General features: G+C 37.4%; 2 protein-coding genes across 3 annotated transcripts; one reads left to right on the top strand and one right to left on the bottom strand.

The window, feature by feature from the left end:
* Positions 1-3,029: 3,029 nt before the first annotated feature.
* On the top strand, positions 3,030-7,862 carry LOC107697701 (negative regulator of reactive oxygen species-like). The gene is made up of 3 exons (XM_016498502.1): positions 3,030-3,533; positions 4,675-4,795; positions 5,250-7,862. The coding sequence occupies exons 2-3, from the start codon at positions 4,688-4,690 to the stop codon at positions 7,188-7,190; spliced, it is 2,049 nt and encodes a 682-aa protein (XP_016353988.1). The 5' UTR covers positions 3,030-3,533; positions 4,675-4,687; the 3' UTR covers positions 7,191-7,862.
* Positions 7,863-13,086: 5,224 nt separating this feature from the next.
* Positions 13,087-20,266, bottom strand: LOC107697708 (endophilin-B1-like). Of its 2 annotated transcripts, XM_016498515.1 has the most exons (10): positions 20,024-20,266; positions 19,150-19,291; positions 18,273-18,401; positions 17,887-18,020; positions 17,021-17,113; positions 15,966-15,989; positions 14,190-14,279; positions 13,949-14,049; positions 13,636-13,858; positions 13,087-13,563 (listed from the first exon to the last, which is right to left on the bottom strand). In XM_016498515.1, exons 1-10 carry the CDS (start codon positions 20,084-20,086, stop codon positions 13,456-13,458), a joined length of 1,107 nt encoding a protein of 368 aa, XP_016354001.1. In that variant the 5' UTR covers positions 20,087-20,266; the 3' UTR covers positions 13,087-13,455. The 2 variants fall into 2 exon arrangements, with proteins under 2 accessions (XP_016354001.1, XP_016354011.1); XM_016498525.1 differs by lacking the exon at positions 15,966-15,989 and having other exon boundaries at positions 20,024-20,259.
* Positions 20,267-20,331: the final 65 nt, after the last annotated feature.

The raw sequence follows: 20,331 nt of genomic DNA, 5'->3' as shown, positions 1-20,331 counted from the left end.
GCTTTCACAACGAAACACAGCGTCACACACGGCGGGCTAGATTGAGCGGAGGCCTAGAGTGAGCAGCGGCTGGCGGCTAGATTGAGGGGAGGCCGGCTTGAGTGAGCGGCGGCGGGAGGGCTTGCGGCAACCACATGTGGCGACCCCGGGCTGGACTCCGCTTCGTCCATGGTGAAAACCGATCCGGCGATCCACAGCGCAAAGTTGATGTATTTCCTCAGCGACCAGCACGGATCAGCTCCAGGCATGACGAAGCGGATATCGTCCTCTTTTGGAAGGCCAAACAAGGTAGTTTCGCTTTCACAACGAAACACACAGCGCCTTCACGACATGGCGGCGGAGGCAACAACAATCCTACAGCGAAAATAAAAGTTACGCCTTCTTTCTTTGCGTGAACATTTGGGCGGCGTTATGCAAATCTTCCCACATAGTGACGTAGACATGTGGGGGCGTGTTAGAACGAGCCGTTTTAGGTAGGCGTGGTTGACGCTTAACTTTTATAAAGAATATCTCTATGGATTTTCAGATCTTCTTTATGCACCAAGAGCTTGTAACACTCCAAAGAGAAAGGAAAAATTTTAATCGCATCATATGACCCCTTTAAGTGTTCACTCTGTGTGCTGCAGTTTATCTAAAATGGCAGGAAAGGACAATTCCTTCATTTAGATGACTTAAAATTATTTAAAATAAGACAAATTATATTTCTCATTTTAATTCTCCCCTCTAACAATTTTTTTTTTCACTGTCTTGGAAAATCTGAATATATAAAGTAGTCTAATTCTAAAGTTGAGATTGATAGACCTGAAAAAGTACTGTAAATTAATACAATCTTATAACTCCATGGGCATTTTTACAAATTTTATGAATATACATTTTCCTAGTCATGCCAAGTTGTAAAACATTTCATCAGGTGGAAATTGTGAGTAAAACATATTTGCAGAAATTCTTATACTTAATCCTTATCCAGTAAATCATGAATAACTGGACAAATCATTCACCCTTCAAATATTGTTGTGGACAACGTGGGGGCCATGGGGTCAAAATATTAGAACTGCTGTCATAGAGACTTTTGATAGGCTTTACTGACCACCTAGAACCTGGTGTCAAATCATGCTCCTGAAGGACCACTGCACTGTCCTGCAGTTTTGTTCCAACCCCAATTGAACACACATGAACCAACTAACCAAGGTCTTACTAGGGGTGGCCAAGTCCTGGAGAGCCACACCCTTTGTCCAATTACCCACACTTGCGGTCTTTGTACTTGGCCACTTGACTACTTATATGATGTATTTCCTGTATTTGGTCTAAGTGTTCAAGTGAGCATGAAGACCACAAGTGTGTGTAGAACTTTTCATTACCTGAAAGGACACACTTACAGTGTTGTAAAAATGCAAGTGTTTACAGAGCTTTATTTTTATTTTCAATACTTTGCATTTTAAAATCAACTTTTAAATGTCTGTTCAGTAGTCCCTATAACAGATGACACAATTTTGTGATGCTTCTAATTCAATTATAAAAAGCAGTTGCAAATGTTTTACAAAATAATCACCACTACTCATTTGCACCAATAAAACGTGCAACTCTTTGTTTTACTACCAAATTATATGTAGCTAATACCTAACTATTAATAATATTTAATATAGGCTACATTGGAACGGTTTCCGTGACCTCTCGCGAGATATCAGCAAAAAGTCTCAAGATTTATTTCCACAACATCATGCATGATGGGATACACTAAGCCTCGAATACCGCTCCGGAGCGGAGTGTGGATTTAGTGTGCGTTAGGGGCACTGCGCTTTGGCGTTTTTAAGACCTGGGACAGTCTGGTGTACTTGCTTCCTGTCGCACGCATGCGCTCTCAAGTGGCCAAGAGTGTAGGTATTTGGACAAGGGGACAGTCCTGCAGACTTTAGCTCCCACCCTAATCAAACACACCTGAGCAAGCTAATCAAGGTCTAAGGGTTACTAAAAATCAGCAGGCAGGTGAGTTTTTATCAAGGTTAGAGCAAAACTCTGCAGGACTATGGCTCTCCAGAACCGACATTGACCACCCCTGTACTAGGCATACTAGAAACTTCCAGGCAGGTGTGTTGAAGCAAGTTGGAGCTAAACTTTGCAGGAAGGAGTTTGGACACCTCTGACCTTGAAACACCCTAGCCACTGCATAGACACATACTGAAATTTAAAACACCTTAGCAACTGCATAGCAACGCACTAAAATGTCCCGACACAAGGGCACAGCAACACACTACAACCCAGATAGCATGCGCACGTCTGCAAGATGTCTGTTAAAGATCGCTTCATCTGGAAAGCATCTGCTGGGTACAAACATCTGATAGACATCTTTAAGATGTCAGTTTTGCATACATTCTAAATCATAAACATCTTAGAAACATCTTCTAAACATCTATTTGACATCTGATAGGAAACGTTCTATAGACGTATTGCAGATGAGCAAAAGCTCTAAAAAATATATGTCTTGCAGACGTCAAATAGACATCTCCGTGATGTATGTGTGCTAGCAGTAGCCTAGCAACTGCATGGCAACCACTAGCCATGGTCTGGGAACCACACACAACACAAGTCTTGCACAAGCAAGCACAAATGTGCTTATTTTTAGCACTTCAGATGTCTTATTTATGTGAAACTATAAGGTTTTAGTATATGCAGCGCCTTAAAACAGGTCACACTTGATTGCACTCTATAATCCGCACGCCTTTCTTTTTGCTGTGCAATGTAGGCTACTGCAGGGAAATTAAAATGGGCTGCAGTGAGATACATTACTGTCATGAAAAAACCGGGATTGCTTTTAGGCTGATGGCTATCAGCAGACGTGTTTGTAAATGAAGCAGTGTGGCACGCGTGAACGTTTTCAAAAGTTTTCACTTTAGCACAGCTTGTGAGACGAATGTGACGGTTTCAACGAGCAGAAGTGATGGGCCTGCATCTTTCTAGCAGGAAGGGTGTGAGCTCTTGGTGGTTTCCTCCCGAGTAGTATCTGATGAGTGAAACCAGTAGTGGGTGCTTTGGGTGTGTTCACTTGGTAGGTTTGTGGTCTACTGAACAAGACAGAAATAAGGTCGAAATGTTTGTGCAACATACAACTTTTACAGGTGCTTTTTGCACCTCCACGCGCGACGGTTATCACGTTAATATTTTTCCTCATGTTTTTTTATGTAAGAACCATTAAATGTCCTACATGCTCATTCTCCTGCTCCGTTAGCCTACTGAAACCAAAATACTTTTGCTGTTGTGGGAAGTGGTCGATTTTTACATATTTAACGTGCATATTTCTGACCCTGCAGTGTGTGCGCGCGTGCGTGTGTGTGAAATTTATGATCTTGGCTGCCTTCATGTGACTGCGTTTCCGTTGCTTGATTGCTTCCGCAATTACTAAAGACATTGCAGAGATGCAGATGTCAAGCACTTTGCATCTTCGGAGAGACCAAGCCAACAGAACCTCCCCGCAAACCGATGTAATGGTCTTCTGTAAACTTCACAGAGGAGCGGAGGGCACGATCCTTGCCACTGGGGTAAGCGTGCACGGTATACCCACGTCAGACTGTGTATAAATGTGAAACGGCCAGGGTGAATGTTTAATAGCACATTGTCTTTTGGTTTATCTTTGATTTAATACGACTTTCAGTACACTCATTACAGGGATAGTCACTTGCCGTATCTTACTCAAAGGTGCAATATTATCAATTTTTGTGGTGATCGAGCTCTTTTAACTGTTTGCAGGATATTGTGTCTTACCTTTGATGCATACAGTGGACCCAAAAGTAATTGGACTCGTAGGTCACACTCAAAAGGTCAAATAAAATTAGAAAACAAAATATCAAACCAACTGGCATCAACAAACAAATGACTTTTTTAGATCTCTCAAATGATGACCTTTTAGATTTTTAAGAGTGAACTTCAATTATGTGCAGTATATACTGTTTTTATATTTAAAATTGATCATTAAAAATTATTAATTTTTTTATTATTTCAATTTGTTTTATTAAAAGTAATATGTCTTCAATTTAAGCTTGAAGTGACTCTTTCTTTTGAATAAATGCCATTTGGTTAGGTATTTTGCTAATGCAGCGACATTAATACGTTTTTAAGTTTGACCTAAGTGTCCAAATGTTTTTAGGGCCAGTGTATATTGATTAATGTCTGTGACAAAATGTGTGCATTTTGTCAATCTGATTTATAACCTGTATCACAGTTGGCTGGAGTCGATTGATGTTAGCTGCAGCCACAAATTTCCGCTGTCCCTGCCACACGTAGACCGCTAGGTGTCAAAAGTATTTTCTGTTATGATATAAAAATTGAAAATGGAGTGTCTTAAAGGAAGAATTTTAGTGTCTAAAAGATTTGAGATGCACTTTATATTACAGTGTTTGTGTACTCATATATTACAAAAATGACATTCTAATGCAACAGCGATGTGTAATTTCAAGCAGATTTACAAAATAATATTTTAGGAACTTCAAAAATACTTCTGTAAATACACCTTTACATGGACACTGTAAAGTGTTCATGTAATAGTGCATTTACATAAAGCATAAATAAAAAAGTATATGTAAGTAATCATATGTTTTTAATATCTAATAACATATATTCTGTATATATATATATATATATATATATATATCATTGTGGTCATGTTTTATTACTTCATTACAGTGATCATGTTAAGATGCCGGTGTTCGATCGCTTGTCCATCGTGCTCTGTCATGCAGTGGTGCCACTACTGGTTGTCCTGCTTTCAGTCTCAGGATATCCGCAGACCTTCCCCTGCAGGCTGGTATGTGAGAAATGGGAAGACTACAAATACATTTAGATGACCACTGATGCGCATGATGATTCTCTGGAAGGGAAATAAGCATATTCCTTTAGCATATTACATAGTAGTTTTCAAATAGAAGATGTATTCAAAATGCTAAATCTTACAGCTGTTACCTTAACAAGCTATTAACTTGTGGTGTAACCTGATGTTACCACATGAAGTACATTTTTAGGTTACTTGACAAAACATGTTTAACATGTATAAACTATTATGAAGTCTAATCAGCAAACCACAAGTGGGCTAAATTTGCTTGTTTGTCTAACTTTGATGTTCTCCATGGGCTTAGAAAAGATTCAGATGGGCCAAATTACCTGTAGTGGAAATGATTAAGCTCATTATTTTTCCATTGTGTGTAAGAATAATCAAAATCAGTCTTTCCTTCTCTTTTTTTTGTCTCTCTCCCCATCTCAAGATCCGAAGCACGGCTCTGTGCAACAGCTGTCAGCTCACTGCCATACCAGATCATTTACCACATAAAACTGAGGAGATCTTCTTAGACAATAACCTTCTGTTAAATCTTCAAGATGGTTGTCTCTCCAGGTATCCTCTTCTACGGACGTTCAGCTGTGGGAACAATCGGCTAATGACGGTGGAAGAGAGTGTGTTCTCTGAATCGCCTCTTTTAAAAAACCTCAATTTAGCCAATAACGAGCTTTACTATGGACACAAGCAAGTGGCCCAGTCCTTAAGCTCTCTGTCCCAACTAAAGACCCTTGATCTTTCAGGTAATGGCCTCTCGGAGGACATGGTGTCTCTGCTGGTACAGAATCTGTCCTCGCTTGAGTCTCTATACTTGTCCCGGAATGCCATGCTGAGGCTGGATGAGTCAACATTCAGAAACCTTCATCAGCTTAGGGAGCTGAACGTCGAGAGAAACTTGTTGTTTGAGATCGATGGAGCATTTGATCATATGAAAAAGCTCCAAAGGTTGAACTTGGCCTTCAACTGCTTACCATGTTTGGTCAACTTTGAAATGACCCAACTGCTGGTCCTAAACGCCAGCCACAATTCCATTGAATGGTTCATAACCAATCAAAATTTGACTGAGACCTTTCAGCTGGAGACGTTGGATCTGTCTGACAACCATTTACTGTTCTTTCCATTCCTTCCAACAAAAAACCGAATAAGAACTTTGTTGTTGTCCAATAATCGAGTTGGTTTTTACCAACACTTATCAAATTACACATCTTCAAACTGGTCCACTAGTGTTGAGTACTACAACTTGGGGCAAAATGTAAGCAGCATCACAGTAGAGCTCTGGAATGAGAACCTTCACGGTGATCTTTCCTCAGTAGAGCTCCTGGACTTGAGTGAAAACAAGGTGAACTACTTCCCTCAGGGATTCATTCAGCAGATGCCGCATCTTTACTGGCTGAGGCTGAGAAGCAACTGTTTACAGTCCTTCAGTTTGACGCCTGAAGATCTACCTGTCACCCTCTATGACCTGGACGTTAGCCGAAACAGGTTAACCGAGCTGAAAGCAAGCCAACACTCCATTAGCGAGCTGAACAATCTCACGCATCTCAATCTGAGTACAAATGACCTTCAGAACGTCCCAACTAGGATTTTTGCTAGTCTACCAAAACTTTGTACACTAGATCTCAGTCACAACACTGTGGATGTGTGTTACTTGCCGAGTTCCTCGGGATGCGTTGAGTGGTCCAACATCGTTTCCCTAAAACAGCTCTATCTTGCCGGGTGTAGCATTCAGAACATCCCGTCTTCAGCGTTCAAGGGCACACCTCTAACCCATCTCGAACTTTCTAACAATCCGGACCTAAACCTCAAACAGGAATCTCTGGAAGGTCTCGCAAACACTTTGCAGCACTTGGGACTTGGTAATACTGGTCTTCAAGACTTTGACTTCTCTTTATACGGCCATTTGAAAAGTTTAAACATCTGTAGAAACTCACTACCAGAACTTCCTGAATCTCTAATAGCATTAAACCTGAAGCTTCTGGACTTGAGGGATAACATGTTGACAACCATCCCGTCCCAACATGCTGGCATGTTAGCTCAAAGACTGCAGATTGTTTATATGAATGGAAATGCCTTCAACTGTTGCCATTTAAACTGGTACAGTACCTTCGGGGAGAATAAAGGCATCAGTATTGTAGATCTCTCAGAGATTACATGTTTGGACTTAAACCACAGGCGTCACAAGGTTGTGCTTTTGGACGCCATCCACTGTGGTGGTTTCAGCAATGAAGAGTCTGTTGTTTGGTACATTCTTCTCTTTGTAACAGTTAGTGTTTCCATCATGGGTATATCCGTCATTTATATGCTCACCTTTAAGCCAAGAATGTTGCCTCGTGCTATTAAAAAGAGATGCTGGAGGCCGGCTCCTTATTGAGATGCATGCTATTGTAAAACTAATGAATGTCTCTGTAATATAATCCAGCAGGCACACAACATCATAAGATGTTGATATTTGGTTAAATTTCGGTTGCGACGTCTGGTGACCAAAATTCAATGTAAATTCAACGTCTAATGTCAGTGTTAAATTGGTGTCCAATACTGACGTCAGCTGATGTTGATATTTTGTTGTTTTTAGGTTGTGTAACCAAAATCCAACGTTAAGTCAAATACTGACGTCAACCCGATTTTCATTTTCAACTAAAATGCAACGTCTGCCCGAAGTTATGCCCAATGTCAATCTGACGTTATATAGACGTCCAGTGCCTGCTGGGAAGGGGCTAACATGTTAAATATGCTCTTAAAGGTTGCTACTTTCAGACATCTGGACATAAAGGAAGAGAAATATGATATTAATGTGAAAGATTTAGGCCATATTGGTCTCTAAACATGAATGTATTTCATTTTATCCTCATTAAAATGCATGAAAAGCGTTTGGCTGCTGGATGGTTTGTCAATGTGAAAGATATTTCCCTTTTAATGAAAAGTTGCAATTATACTTTCAGTCATGATATTTTATATTTGCATTTATTTTATTCATTTGGCAAAAGCTTGATCCAAAGCAACTTGTGGTGCATTCAATATCCCAGGTAACAAAGTTACAAGCTAAAATGTAGAAATGTCCAGTTTTCTTGTTATGATTATAACGTTATTTAAAGGTTACAAAAACATTTCTCACAATGCTCTGCTAACATTATTTTTATCCAAAATATTGCGTTATTAAAGTTAGTCTATTTTTCAATATTCTAAGAACGATAAAATGTCCAGTTTTCTTGTCGTAATTATAACGTTATTTAAAGGTTACAAAAACGTTTCTTAGAACGTACATCAAGTACAAATAACATCATAAGAACATTGTGAGAATGTTGTTCTAATAACGTTTTCTCAACATTATAAAAATGTTCAAGTACAAATAACATCATAAAGACATTCTGAGAATGTTGATCTCTCAAAGGTTTTCTCTCAGTGTTATGAGAACTCATATATAATATTAATAAAGTTACTAGAATGTTCCATAGACATTACTTTAAGAATGTTTACTCCTAACATTTAAATAACTTTTAAAAAACGTTAGTGAAAGTTGTGAGAATGTTCCCTGTTAGCTGGGTTAGACATTTTATTGGTATATGTGTTCCTTGACAATCAAACTCATAAGCTTGTTCTTTCTAGTACTTGATGGCTTGTGCCAGAGCTTTTTATATTAAATGTATAATTTCATTTATTTGATCAAACAAGTTCCCCAGTCAAATATTAATGTGTGAGATTAGGTTAAACATCAAATTAGGGCTGTAACCAACAAAGACATTTTTAGTGGCGGATCAAAATGGGTTTTTCAGTGGCAGATTGTCAAACGTTTAAATTTGGTTACCCTGAATATTGAACATGTTATTACGTCCTTGATTCAAATACATAATCCATTTGCAAACATGCCTCTAAAAGAGCCATACTCGACTGCTGCTAAGAATTTAACACTTGTTATGGTCATATTCATTGACTTGGATTTGATTTGGGGGTCAAATTCTACAAGAGTGTTCTTCATATTATGGGCTTTTTATTATAGGCTATATCAGTCCCAATTAGTCGCTCACTTGCACTACATACTGCATGTATGTAGTTTCTCAGAAGTTCGCAGAGCATTCGCTAAAAGTAGCAAAGGAAACATGAAATTTCCTGTTTTGCTAAGACCTGTAGCAACTGCCCAGCTCTCAGTATCATAGAGGGGGTGGCGGTGGTGTGGTTTTGCTCCATACCGAGTTCTCAGAGGCAGTTGTGGCAGGACGTAAAGGATTGCTATCATATTTATCTTTCATCTGAAATATCGCTCAAGTGGTTCAGTCATTTACACGATTAGGTTCCAATAAAACTCTAAATCTAACTGTAAAACTTAAATCTGTCTAACTGTAAAATCCTTCCAAATGCACAATATACAATATTGTATAACTGTAATATATGATTCTAAAGTACAAACAAAAGGTAATTATGTGGCCGTGGCCACAGTGAGTATCCACATCGACCAATGCAAGGATTCTTTGTCAGATTTCTTACTGCAGGGATCATCAGGGTTAGACCACCAAACCTAAACCATGCTGACTAGCACCTCAGCCTACATGGGATTTCTCATGATTTTGTGGCATAATGTGTGTGACAAGAAGACAAATTAAAGCTAAATATCTGTGAGGCAGCGAGCATGGGAACCTGTCTGTGTGTCGTGTGTATGAGTGTGTTGTTTACACTGCAGAGCCATGTGTGCATGTTAAACCAGAGTGTAACCAGAATACCGCTGTGGTGTTTCTCTAGGTCATGGCGGTTTGAACAGAGAAAGAGAGAGAAAAAGAGAAACTAGGGAGCACAGTCACAGGCATGGGCTCAGAGGCACATCTGCCATAGTTTGGATCAAATTCAGTCCTGAAAAGTCTGTTTAAAATGGGTTGGGGGAAGCAGGGGTTTTATAGGCCTTCAGATATCTCGCAGTATTCAAGTTTCAACTGAAATTAATGACTTTGAGATTGTTTTTAATAATAAAAGTTGTTGTCCTCCAAAGAGGAAATGCACTTTTAGAAACCCTTAAAACAGAGTTATGTTCAACCAAAATCTTTTTTTTTTATCTTTATGATAGGAAAAAATAACCAATGCGCAGGTCTATCTATCTATCTATGTCAAGTCAAGTCAAGTTTATTTGTACAGCGCTTTTCACGATACAAATCATTGCAAAGCAACTTTACAGCAAATTAAGTTTCTACAATATTTAGTGGTAGCTTATCAGTGGTGACTGTCAGTTAATGTACACATGGCATTGATGAAAAATCAATTTAAGACGTAAGAAAACAGACGATGAACACTATTAACAGCAATTATTATATGATGCAATCAAACTTATAGCAAAATGTGGTAGTTCTGTATGTTGTTTCAGGGTTGGCATCATCTGAGGTCCTCTGAGGGGTTGGCATCATCTCTTCTCAGGTGTTCTGGATCCAGACTGAAGCTTGTGTAAGTCCTAGTTACAACAGAGAAACCAACATGTTTCGTAACTTGGCAATGTTTCTAAGATGGGAGAATGCTGTTTTTGTAATATGGGAAATATGATTTTCAAAAGACAAGTTGCTATCTAATATAACACCCAGATTTTTGACTATCTATCTATCTATCATGGTACCATTGTAATACTGCTTTTTTTTTACATTTATAATATTATCTGAGCTATGTTGGAGTAGGCTACAATCTAAATATTTAGGCCGATAATTATTCAGTTCAATAGTATTACCATCTGATACCATCAATGTACCAGGTAAAGCCACATTTGTATTTTGGTAAAAGTTTGGTAAAGGATTAAAGACAAGGGACCCCCAAAATAAATCTAAAACATTAACATTAATACATTATATAAGTATAGTTAGAAATGTAATTTTTATTTTAAATGTTCAAATTAAAATGAATGACATTTCAAACTGACACACACATATACATAAAAACTTTTTTAGATGTATTTAGATTTTGTGTATTAGATTTTTAGATGTACTTTACGTGGTGTATTTTAGATTTGTGTGTAGTTTTCAGAGCTACATTAAAATCGTAAAGTCTCAGTGTTCATCAGGCTTGAGTTTTTTGCAGAAGCAGAAAGGAGCACTTCGCAGGTCGGCTCTCACATTGCTGTTTTCGGGAAGGAACTGAGCATAGCCCTCTCGGCATGTGAGGCTGAGTAACGGCCAGCAAGAATGAACGCCTGCTGAGGCACAACAGCACAGGAAGTCAACAGCCTGTTCAGCACAACTTCCCTTTAACCCTCCCCTCGCTGACCACCCGCGCGCTGTTTACACGAGAGCAACACCAACACATGAGCCTGTCAGCACCGTACGGCAAGACATCAACAACAGCATGTTATATTATATATAATGATGACGCGTGATTTATATTTAACAATGAAGGGGAGTCCGTGACTCTTTAGATTCTTTTTCTCTGTTCATTGAAGAGAGGTAGGCTTTATTCAAGAAAATACCTATTCAGGTACATTCAATAATAATAATAATGTACGAATTATTGCACATTATGTTTAACTTTAAGGTACTTTCCCATTCCAAAATATTATTTAGAAATCAAAAATGACTGCCGAGTGAAAAGCCTGACCTTTACTGACATTTGAAAGAAGTTATTCATATTTCAACATAGATGCTGTGCGAAATACTAACACACTGCTTACTGTTTTTCTTGAAAAAGCATGTGAAACAGTACGCATTATGCAATTATATAGTATTAGTATGCTATACAGCTTCCTTGTTCATTAAAGAGAGGTAGGCTTTATTCAAGAAAATGCCTATTCAGGTACATTCAATAATAATAATAATGTACGAATTATTGCACATTATGTTTAACTTTAAGGTACTTTCCCATTCCAAAATATTATTTAGAAATCAAAAATGACTGCCGAGTGAAAAGCCTGACCTTTACTGACATTTGAAAGAAGTTATTCATATTTCAACATAGATGCTGTGCGAAATACTAACACACTGCTTACTACTGTTTTTCTTGAAAAAGCATGTGAAACAGTACGCATTATGCAATTATATAGTACTAGTATGCTATACAGCTTCCTATTTACCTATTGTTTCATTTAGTAAGTGTGCGTCCATTTGTCATCTTTGAAATAAAACTCTTTAATTTATTTGGTTAGTTGGTTAGTGCCTTGAATGTCTTATAGGAATAGTTCGCCCCAAAAAATATATTCACCCTCAGGCCACCCAAGATGTAGATGAGTTTATTTCTTTATCAGAACAGATTTGGAGTAATTTAGCATTAAATTACTTGGTCACCAGTGGATCTTCTGCAGTGAATGGGTGCCGTCAGAATGAGAGTTCAAACAGCTCATAAAAACACCACAAGAAGTAATCCACAGACTCCAGTCCATCAATTAATGTCTTGTGAAGTGAAAAACTGTTTGTTTGCAAGAAAAACTAAATCAATTAAGGCATTTAAACTTTAAACTGTCACAAGAGAAAGCAATATTATGGACAGATGACCTGTATTTTAGCCAGAAGCAATGGTTTGAAGTTAAAAACATCTCAAGCTTATTAACTCTGTAAGTATACTGCAGAAAGAATTAAATACATATTCTGAACAGCACATGAAATGAGACGAGACGATTCAAAATCAAAACAGAAGGGTAAAAAGTCAACACATTTTTGTTTATTATGTAACAAAAACATTGTTTATAAATCTGTTAGTAATCGCAGAATTTAAGCAGTTAGATAACCTGTGTTTTTGTAGTTATACTGTCAGAGTAAACAAAAAAATTGTGCTTTTATTAAATATTGGGTGGCACAATATGCATAAAATTAGCACTCATCTCTCAACAATGTCTTTTTTTGCTTTAAAGAGTTTAAAAACATCAATTCCAAGACAAATGTAAGGCACATAGGTATAAAAAAGTACTGTTATCAGTAAATAGATTTTGTTTTTATCATGAAATGAATAGTTCTATAACTAGATGTATGCTTAATGTGGTTTGAAGTATATAAAGACAGTTTCATAATGCATAACAAGAAAGGCTGTCTGCGTGCAAATAAAGCATTTTCTTTGTGTGCTCAAACTTTTAACGCAATAAAGAGAAATGTAAACCGCAGAAGATGGCTGGGCTGTATATGAGACCCTGAAAATAAATTATGGCATATTTACGTCTCCACGTCTACATGAATGCTTTTAAAATGCTCTAGAACCTGAAATGAGTTCATGTACATAATGGAAACCACTTAAAATTTCAGAAAAATTACAGTCTTTTTAACTGATAAACTGACTGTTTTCTATTGTGCTCTTACATTATCGCCACGTTTTTCCTGTTTAACACTGTAAAGCTGCTTTGACAATCTGTATTGTATAAAGCGCTATATAAATAAAGGTGACTTGACTTGACTAACACTTTCTTGTTGTAAACACATGTAAATACTCTAAGACACTCTTGCTTGTTTTTTTTTTTTGTATAATATATAGGCATGTCACATCAAAAGCATAAAAAAAAATATTCTGCATTAATTCATTTGTAAACACTTGTCCGGTTAGAACCTCTTCCCATTCTGGGACTGCCAGATGTCACATCCAATAAAATACTGTTGCATGTAAGCAGCACGAGATGTCAAGGTTGCATATACGGTACGCAGCACAGCTGGAATACACTATACGTTTCTGTTTCCAACAACACTTCTTTTTTTTTTTTCTTAATTTAGTAGCTCCAAATAAGTAATGGGCACTTTTCCCTTCTGATTTCCACGTTCACCCATCAGCCAATCAGAGTCCATGCCTGGAACGCTGCTCACCATGATCACCTGAAATAAGAGACAAGTTAGTGGGAATTCAAACCATAAGACTGTTGTACAAAATAAAAATGGGCCGCCCACCTCATCGGCCAATAAGGAGAGCTCATTGCTGCCTGCGGCATCGTAATCATAGAGCACCCGCGCTTTACGGCTCCCGCTGAAGTTTTGCAGCTCGGTGAAACCTGAAGACGCATTGGTTGTGGTGGCAGGAAGAGGGGCTGAGAGCGGCAGGATGGGTACAGATACGCTGGCTGCGGCGCTGGCTGTTGACTGGTTGTTGTTGGAAGAGAAAGCCGAAGGGAAGCTAGAGGGAAAAAAGAAAGTCCAGATGAGTTATATAATTATTTAAATTATTATAAAAAGAAAAAATATACACTGGTAAAAAATGACTTACCTTCCCAACTGCTTTTGGAGGTCGACCATGTACTGGTAACACTGGGCGTAATATGTCATCTGAGCCTCCACAAAATCATTAAGACAGTGGAGATGATGGGCCTGGGACAAAAACAAGGTTGGGAGAGAGATGATGTGGTTTGTTATAGATCAGACCTTGGGATTGTAGAATAAAACTGAAGGGTTGTGAGAATTGAATTGGCAGGCGGCCCAGTGGGCGGCAGGTTTTCACATGAGCTCACATGCGTACTGCTGATTCCTTCCAGAAGAAGCCTGGTGATCTCTGCCTGTCTGTCAAACTCACTCTGTGTCAACTTCAGGTCCTGCTCGGCCTGAAAGAGAGAGAGAGATAGTCGGGGAATGTTTCACTTACATAAAACGTACACAATTGTGGATGATGTGAGATTCATCACAACTAATGCACTTAAAAGACCTCACATTGTTTAAAGAGAACAAAGCAACTGGGAACTGAAAAAATAGCCAGTGCGTTTTCATACAGATATTGTTGACCGGTTTTAAAGAGAAAACCAAGCGCTAGTCTGCTAGCGATGAGCAAAAACTACGTATTTTCAAAATCAACTAGTTGATAGATGAGCAGTCAGCTAGTCGGTATTAAGGAAGCTCTGTATAAATCCTCTTAGAGAAGTTGTATCTCTAACCCGTGTCCAAATATGTGTACTTCCTAAGTATAAATACGCATTTTAAGTAAATGGAAAATACACAGATGACACATTGCTTCCGCTGACTGAGATTATGAAGTTAATGCAATAATATAAGAAATATGGGGATTTTGGATGCAGTATGTTGTTAACTATAAATAACTAAATATAATTTTCAGTAATGAAATTAAGCTGAAATTAAATAAACTATTAGATGAAAAAAAAAAAAACTTACAATGAAAATTAGAAATGCTACATGGCAACTAATTGAAATAAACTTTAAGTTATAACGTAAGTACTAAAATGACTAAAACTGAAAAATGTAATTAAAGTTAAAAGAATAATAAAAAATAATAAACTAATACAAATGACAAAAAAAAAAAGTGAAAACCGAAAATATGCTTAAAAACAATTCAAAATATTATTAACTAAAGGAATACTACAATAATACTGGTGAGGTCAAAAGTAATTAAAGATTAAAAAATAATAATAAACTAATAAAAATTACAAAAATGACTAAAACTTGAAAACTAAAATGAAAATGAAAATATAGATAAAACAATTAAAATTTCAAATTATTATTAACTAAAAAAATACTAAAATAATACTGGTGTGGTCATAAAATATTAAAAGAGACTTCAGTAAAGTCAGTGTCATGCAAGATCCCTTGTGATGACCTTGCATCTGTGTTTTCAGTTTGCCTTCAGTTAGCAACCTAACACCGTAGCCTACTAGCATAGCTCATTCATTTTTAAAGAAAAGTTCTTTTGATTACCTAGAACAGGATATTTTGCTGTTTTTGATCATGCATTGGGGAATCTTGTATGACACTGGAAAGTGGAAACGTAAAAATGACATGCACAAAAAAAGCTTTGTTAACATAGGGTGACCATACGTGCCATTTTCCCAGGACGCGTCCTGGCCAGGATTTCTATATTGCCTAAAGTATCTAGGTTTTGGCTTTGCGTGTGCATACCGATCGGTGTATGACATCAAAATACCATACAGACGGTTCCTTAAAGAAGAATGTTCTGGCGCGCTAATGTGAAAACTGCAAACTGTGTCATGATGAGTTTCTCTCTGCAGTGAAAAACTGAAAATAGACTAGTTGAACTACATTGCCTAATGTTTCGTTTCCAGCATTTTGTGTTAACATAGGGTGACCATACGTGCCATTTTCCCAGGACGCGTCCTGGGAAAATGGCACGTATGGTCACCCTATGTTAACACAAAATGCTGGAAACGAAACATTAGGCAATGTAGTTCAACTAGTCTATTTTCAGTTTTTCACTGCAGAGAGAAACTCATCATGACACAGTTTGCAGTTTTCACATTAGCGCGCCAGAACATTCTTCTTACCTTCGTCACTTCCTCTGCCCACATCTGCACAGCATTTGAAAACAGCGATAATACATTTAGAGACAGACATGAGTGTTAACACTAAACATCCAATAGCAGCTAACATCACTGAGGAAAATTTAGCACAGTAACCCAAGTTTCCACCAAAATACCATAGTTATTACTAGTTATTGTGATTAAAACATAAAAAAATCATGTGATGTCCTTCAAATAAGACACTTTCAGAGTCATTTTAATTTCTTATGTTGATGAAAGTGACGCTAACACCAAGTTAACAATTTTATCATAGTAATAATAAATATAACATGGTATTTTGTTAAAAACTATGGTTAGCATGATTAAGGATTCAACATAAATCACTGCTGCAGGGAACATGGACTATTTGTAGAAAAAATTACTTGCGAAATTCACAGCGAATCGAAGCAAACTAAACACTTCCCATTTTGAAAGAGGGCCGCTGTTTGTTAGGGTACCAATGTGTTTAAGTGGGTATATATATATATATACATGTGTGTAGGTTGAGTGCCGGTCATGAGGAGATCTTGAAGCACTTCTTTACTTCTCTTGTGAAACTGGGGCCAAGGGCAATGAGCAGTTTTGAAATGTCATCATGATGTTGAGCAAACATAGATATCCTCTTTCCAAACTCTATATGCACAACAAAAAAGGAACCTGGGAACACACACATGCTGCTAATATCTGGGACAAAAGAGCTTAATCAACAGCTTAAAGAGGAACTAACGTCTTAAAGGTGGCTCTTCTGAAGCAGAACAGTGCTTGGCACTCGAGTGAAAGACACACAGACCAACCTTCAGCCACTTCACATGGAGGAAATTCACCATGAAGGAGAAATTGGTAACATAGCCAGCGTCCCCTGGAGGAGGGGTAGTTCTGAGGGGCTACCGTGTGCCGACGCAAAAACAAGAGACAGCGAAGAGCTGCATTTAGAGGAGATCTCTGATTACTAGTTGTCTAGGCGGTAGCTTATTTGTAAAGAAGTTCAATAGGAAAATCACTGACATTAAATCATATTTAAATAAGCAATAATAACTCACCAGAGCTCTGGCATCAGCCATTTTGGCTTTCTTTAGCTTGGTCTTTGCAGCATCAAGGTCCAGTCGTTTGTTTTGAAGCAGTTTGCGCTCTTTCTGTATAGAAGCAGACGTGTTTGGTTTGTTGAAGTAAAATTTTTGTTGTTAAAAACTCAGACATTCTTTAAGTTAAACCTGTTGCAGCTTCACATACGTTTGGATGGTTTTTGACCTCTTAAGAACACAATGAACCATAGGTTTTTTTCAGAATTAGTCTTGTCTTTTTTAGTGTATCTGATTCAAATTTATTTCGTTTTTTTGTAGTCCCCCCCCCCCAAAAAAACATTAAATCCATATTTACAAAGCTGATCCATATGTGGTTTAAAAATGTAATCAAAATCAAAAATTGTATGCATCCCAGTTTTAATTTACAGTTTAATCTCAGTATGATTTTTGAAAAGAAGACTCTTATGCAGTAAAATTCAGTAAAAACCGTAATGTTGTTAAATATTAGTACAGATTAAAATGACTTTTTTTTTTTTTTCATATATTTTAAAATGTAATTTATTCTGTATGATCCTTCAAAAATAATTTTAATATGCTGATTTATTACTCAAAAAACATTCATTATTATTAATGTTTAAAACAGTTGTGCTGCTTATTTTTTTGGGAAAACAAAACAACAGTATTCATTTGAAATAGAAACTTTCGTAACAATGTAAACGTTTTTACTGTCACTTTTGATCAATTTAATGCATTGTTGCTGAATAATAGTTTTTTTTTTTACTGAGTCATACTGACCCTAGACTTTTGAATGCTAGCACACATAGCAATGTTTAAGAATAAAATGTTCAAGAAATCCATGTGTTGTTAGGGTTGCCTGATCTCACCAATATAGTCTTGAAATCTCCTTCTAAAAAGTTGCGGAAAGGCGTGAGGAAATTGATAGCAGAGCTCTGAATGAACTCTCGCTCCGCTCCTCCGATCTGCTTCTCCGTCTCGCCGCACTTTATCAGAGCGTTTCCTGTGGACAGAAACAGACTGAATCAATATTTTAACAAAATTATGAGATGTCTAGAGGGTATTCTCATAACAATAAATAGGCTTTCACATCTGATTTACAGACTACTAGTGTTTTAGGCATTTACGTTCAAGCAAGAGGAAATGGGGCATTGGCACACAGCAATGGACTACTATTATGTAGTACTATTAGTACTACTGAATGAAGTACTATGGGTAATTAGGGCACTATGCTGCCCTTGTGTTTGATGCTTACCGTAGGCCGTTCCAGGCCCAAATTCATTCCCAGAGTCTATCATGGACTGACCCAGAAGCTCATGGTTGTTCATCCGTGTTGGCACCTTTTTGTCCAGTTTTTCATACAAGAACTCTTCTATTCTGACATCTGAAAATGCAGGTAATAACAATTACATTATAATGCAAACCTATGTTACATATTAGGACTATGGATCAATGCCACATACACAACTCTTTAATTCATTGATTTTGTTTTAATATGAAGGTTTTGTTTGCATATGAAGACTGATTCAAATATTTATGAGTACACTGTAAAAAGTGATACTTTACATGGTACAATTGTTACTTTACAGAGCTATTTTTACCTGATCAAACAGAACTTCAGTCTCATTGGTGTAACCTGACGCATTTAGGTAGATTCAGTGGTGTTCAATAATATTTTTAACTTAAAATCTATTAATTTAGATGTTAAGACTTCCTTTTTTCAGTGTATGACAAGACTATTAATAATAATAATGGAAAAATAACCTCTAAATACAAAAAGAAGCGTAAAGGAGTGTAATTTTCCAGATGTGATTGAGTAGACAGGTGTGCGTGCTAGTTCTGTGTTTTGATCAGCTGTTTGTTCCCTCTCTGTTTCTCTGTCCTGCTGATTTCTTTTTAAGTGGTGTGGCAGCATAAGTGAGGAGAGCAGCTGTAGTTTCTGACATTGCGGTGAGATTTGAACACTATGAGGAAAAGATTAAACAATGGTTTCCAAGATGAACCTTGTGAGAGAAAAATAGTAATTAAATTGTACCATCAAAACATACAAATATTAGAAAGTCCTAGAAACCTAACTAATTAGATTCAGATGTCATCGCTAATGAATCGTCTAATCACTGAATGGATCTTACTTGGGTTTGGTTGCAGTAACACTTCCGTCTGCTTCAAAATCTTCTCTGTCCAGTGTTTAGAGCTTTCAGCTCTGGTGAGGAGATTGTCCAAATGTGCATCCAACTCCGTCTTCTCAGCCTGGCCGAATTTTTCTTCTGTGAACTGTTTGTAAAGACAACAGATTTTTATTTTATTGTTGTTTTTTGAGGAGCATACTTTGCCAATATTACTGTCAAAAATATCTGAAACAAGGTATCTGAAACTTGATAAACACACTGAGGTGTTTGTTATTGCATTGTGTTATGTGAGTGGTTGTGTCTCAAATCCTAGTAGCAGCGTTTATGGCCGTCATATCAGCGTGTTTTTTTATTTTATTTTCTTTTTCTTTATCCACGTCATCAGCAAACATGACAATCTCTATGCTGATGGCTAAAAATGTTGTCTAGCTAGACAGCTTGGTAGGTTTTAAGACACAGCCTTTGTGTGTGGATGTGCTGAGGTCTGCCGGATTAAACTCTGCTTTAGCCTGTTAGCGTTAGCATCACAAACTGAACCTGGACAAAAAGTGAAAACATCAGTGTATTTTGGCCATATAACAAAGTATACATGCCTATAAGACATAACTGAGCATTTAATGTTTGATTTTGCAGTAAAATAAAAAAAATAAGTCTGTAATGCGTAGTCGCTGAACAAAACAGATTTAACGTTACAGCGCGAGAGAGAAAGAGAGGCCGTGGATAAGAGAGAAACAGATACAGAAATGCGGGGTGATATACATAAAAATTATCTTAAAGCGCCTTAATGCCCCAAAACGCAAGTGTTTAGGATCAAATTGTTGAAGTAAAACTTAATTTAAAACTTTAAGCATCGTTACTAATCTGAATTAGCACTTACTTGCACTGCCCGGCTGAATAAAGTACCAGCGTCCGCTGCCAGTCTTTTCACGTTAAAATCCATCTTTAACTTTTCTATATAAAACTATTTATTAAAAGTGAGCGCGCACGTCTGGATGGTGTAAACAAATGTGATGGCATCAATTTGATCCTTTATTACAACGCCCTGGTTTTTTGTGAAAGTATGACTGAAGCAACAGCCGGCAGAGCAGAGGAAGAACCACCCACAGATCCGATTACTGCGAGCCCAGAACCGGACCTGGACCACGAGAAGTGTCCGCTATCGGCATATGGGTCCTAATATCATGA

The sequence above is a fragment of the Sinocyclocheilus anshuiensis genome, unplaced genomic scaffold (assembly GCF_001515605.1).
Source record: "Sinocyclocheilus anshuiensis isolate Anshui unplaced genomic scaffold, SAMN03320099.WGS_v1.1 scaffold886, whole genome shotgun sequence".
In the NCBI taxonomy this organism is placed as follows: Eukaryota; Metazoa; Chordata; class Actinopteri; order Cypriniformes; family Cyprinidae; genus Sinocyclocheilus; species Sinocyclocheilus anshuiensis.
Note: the sequence above shows the minus strand (reverse complement) of the source record. Positions and strands in the feature narration are given on the sequence as shown.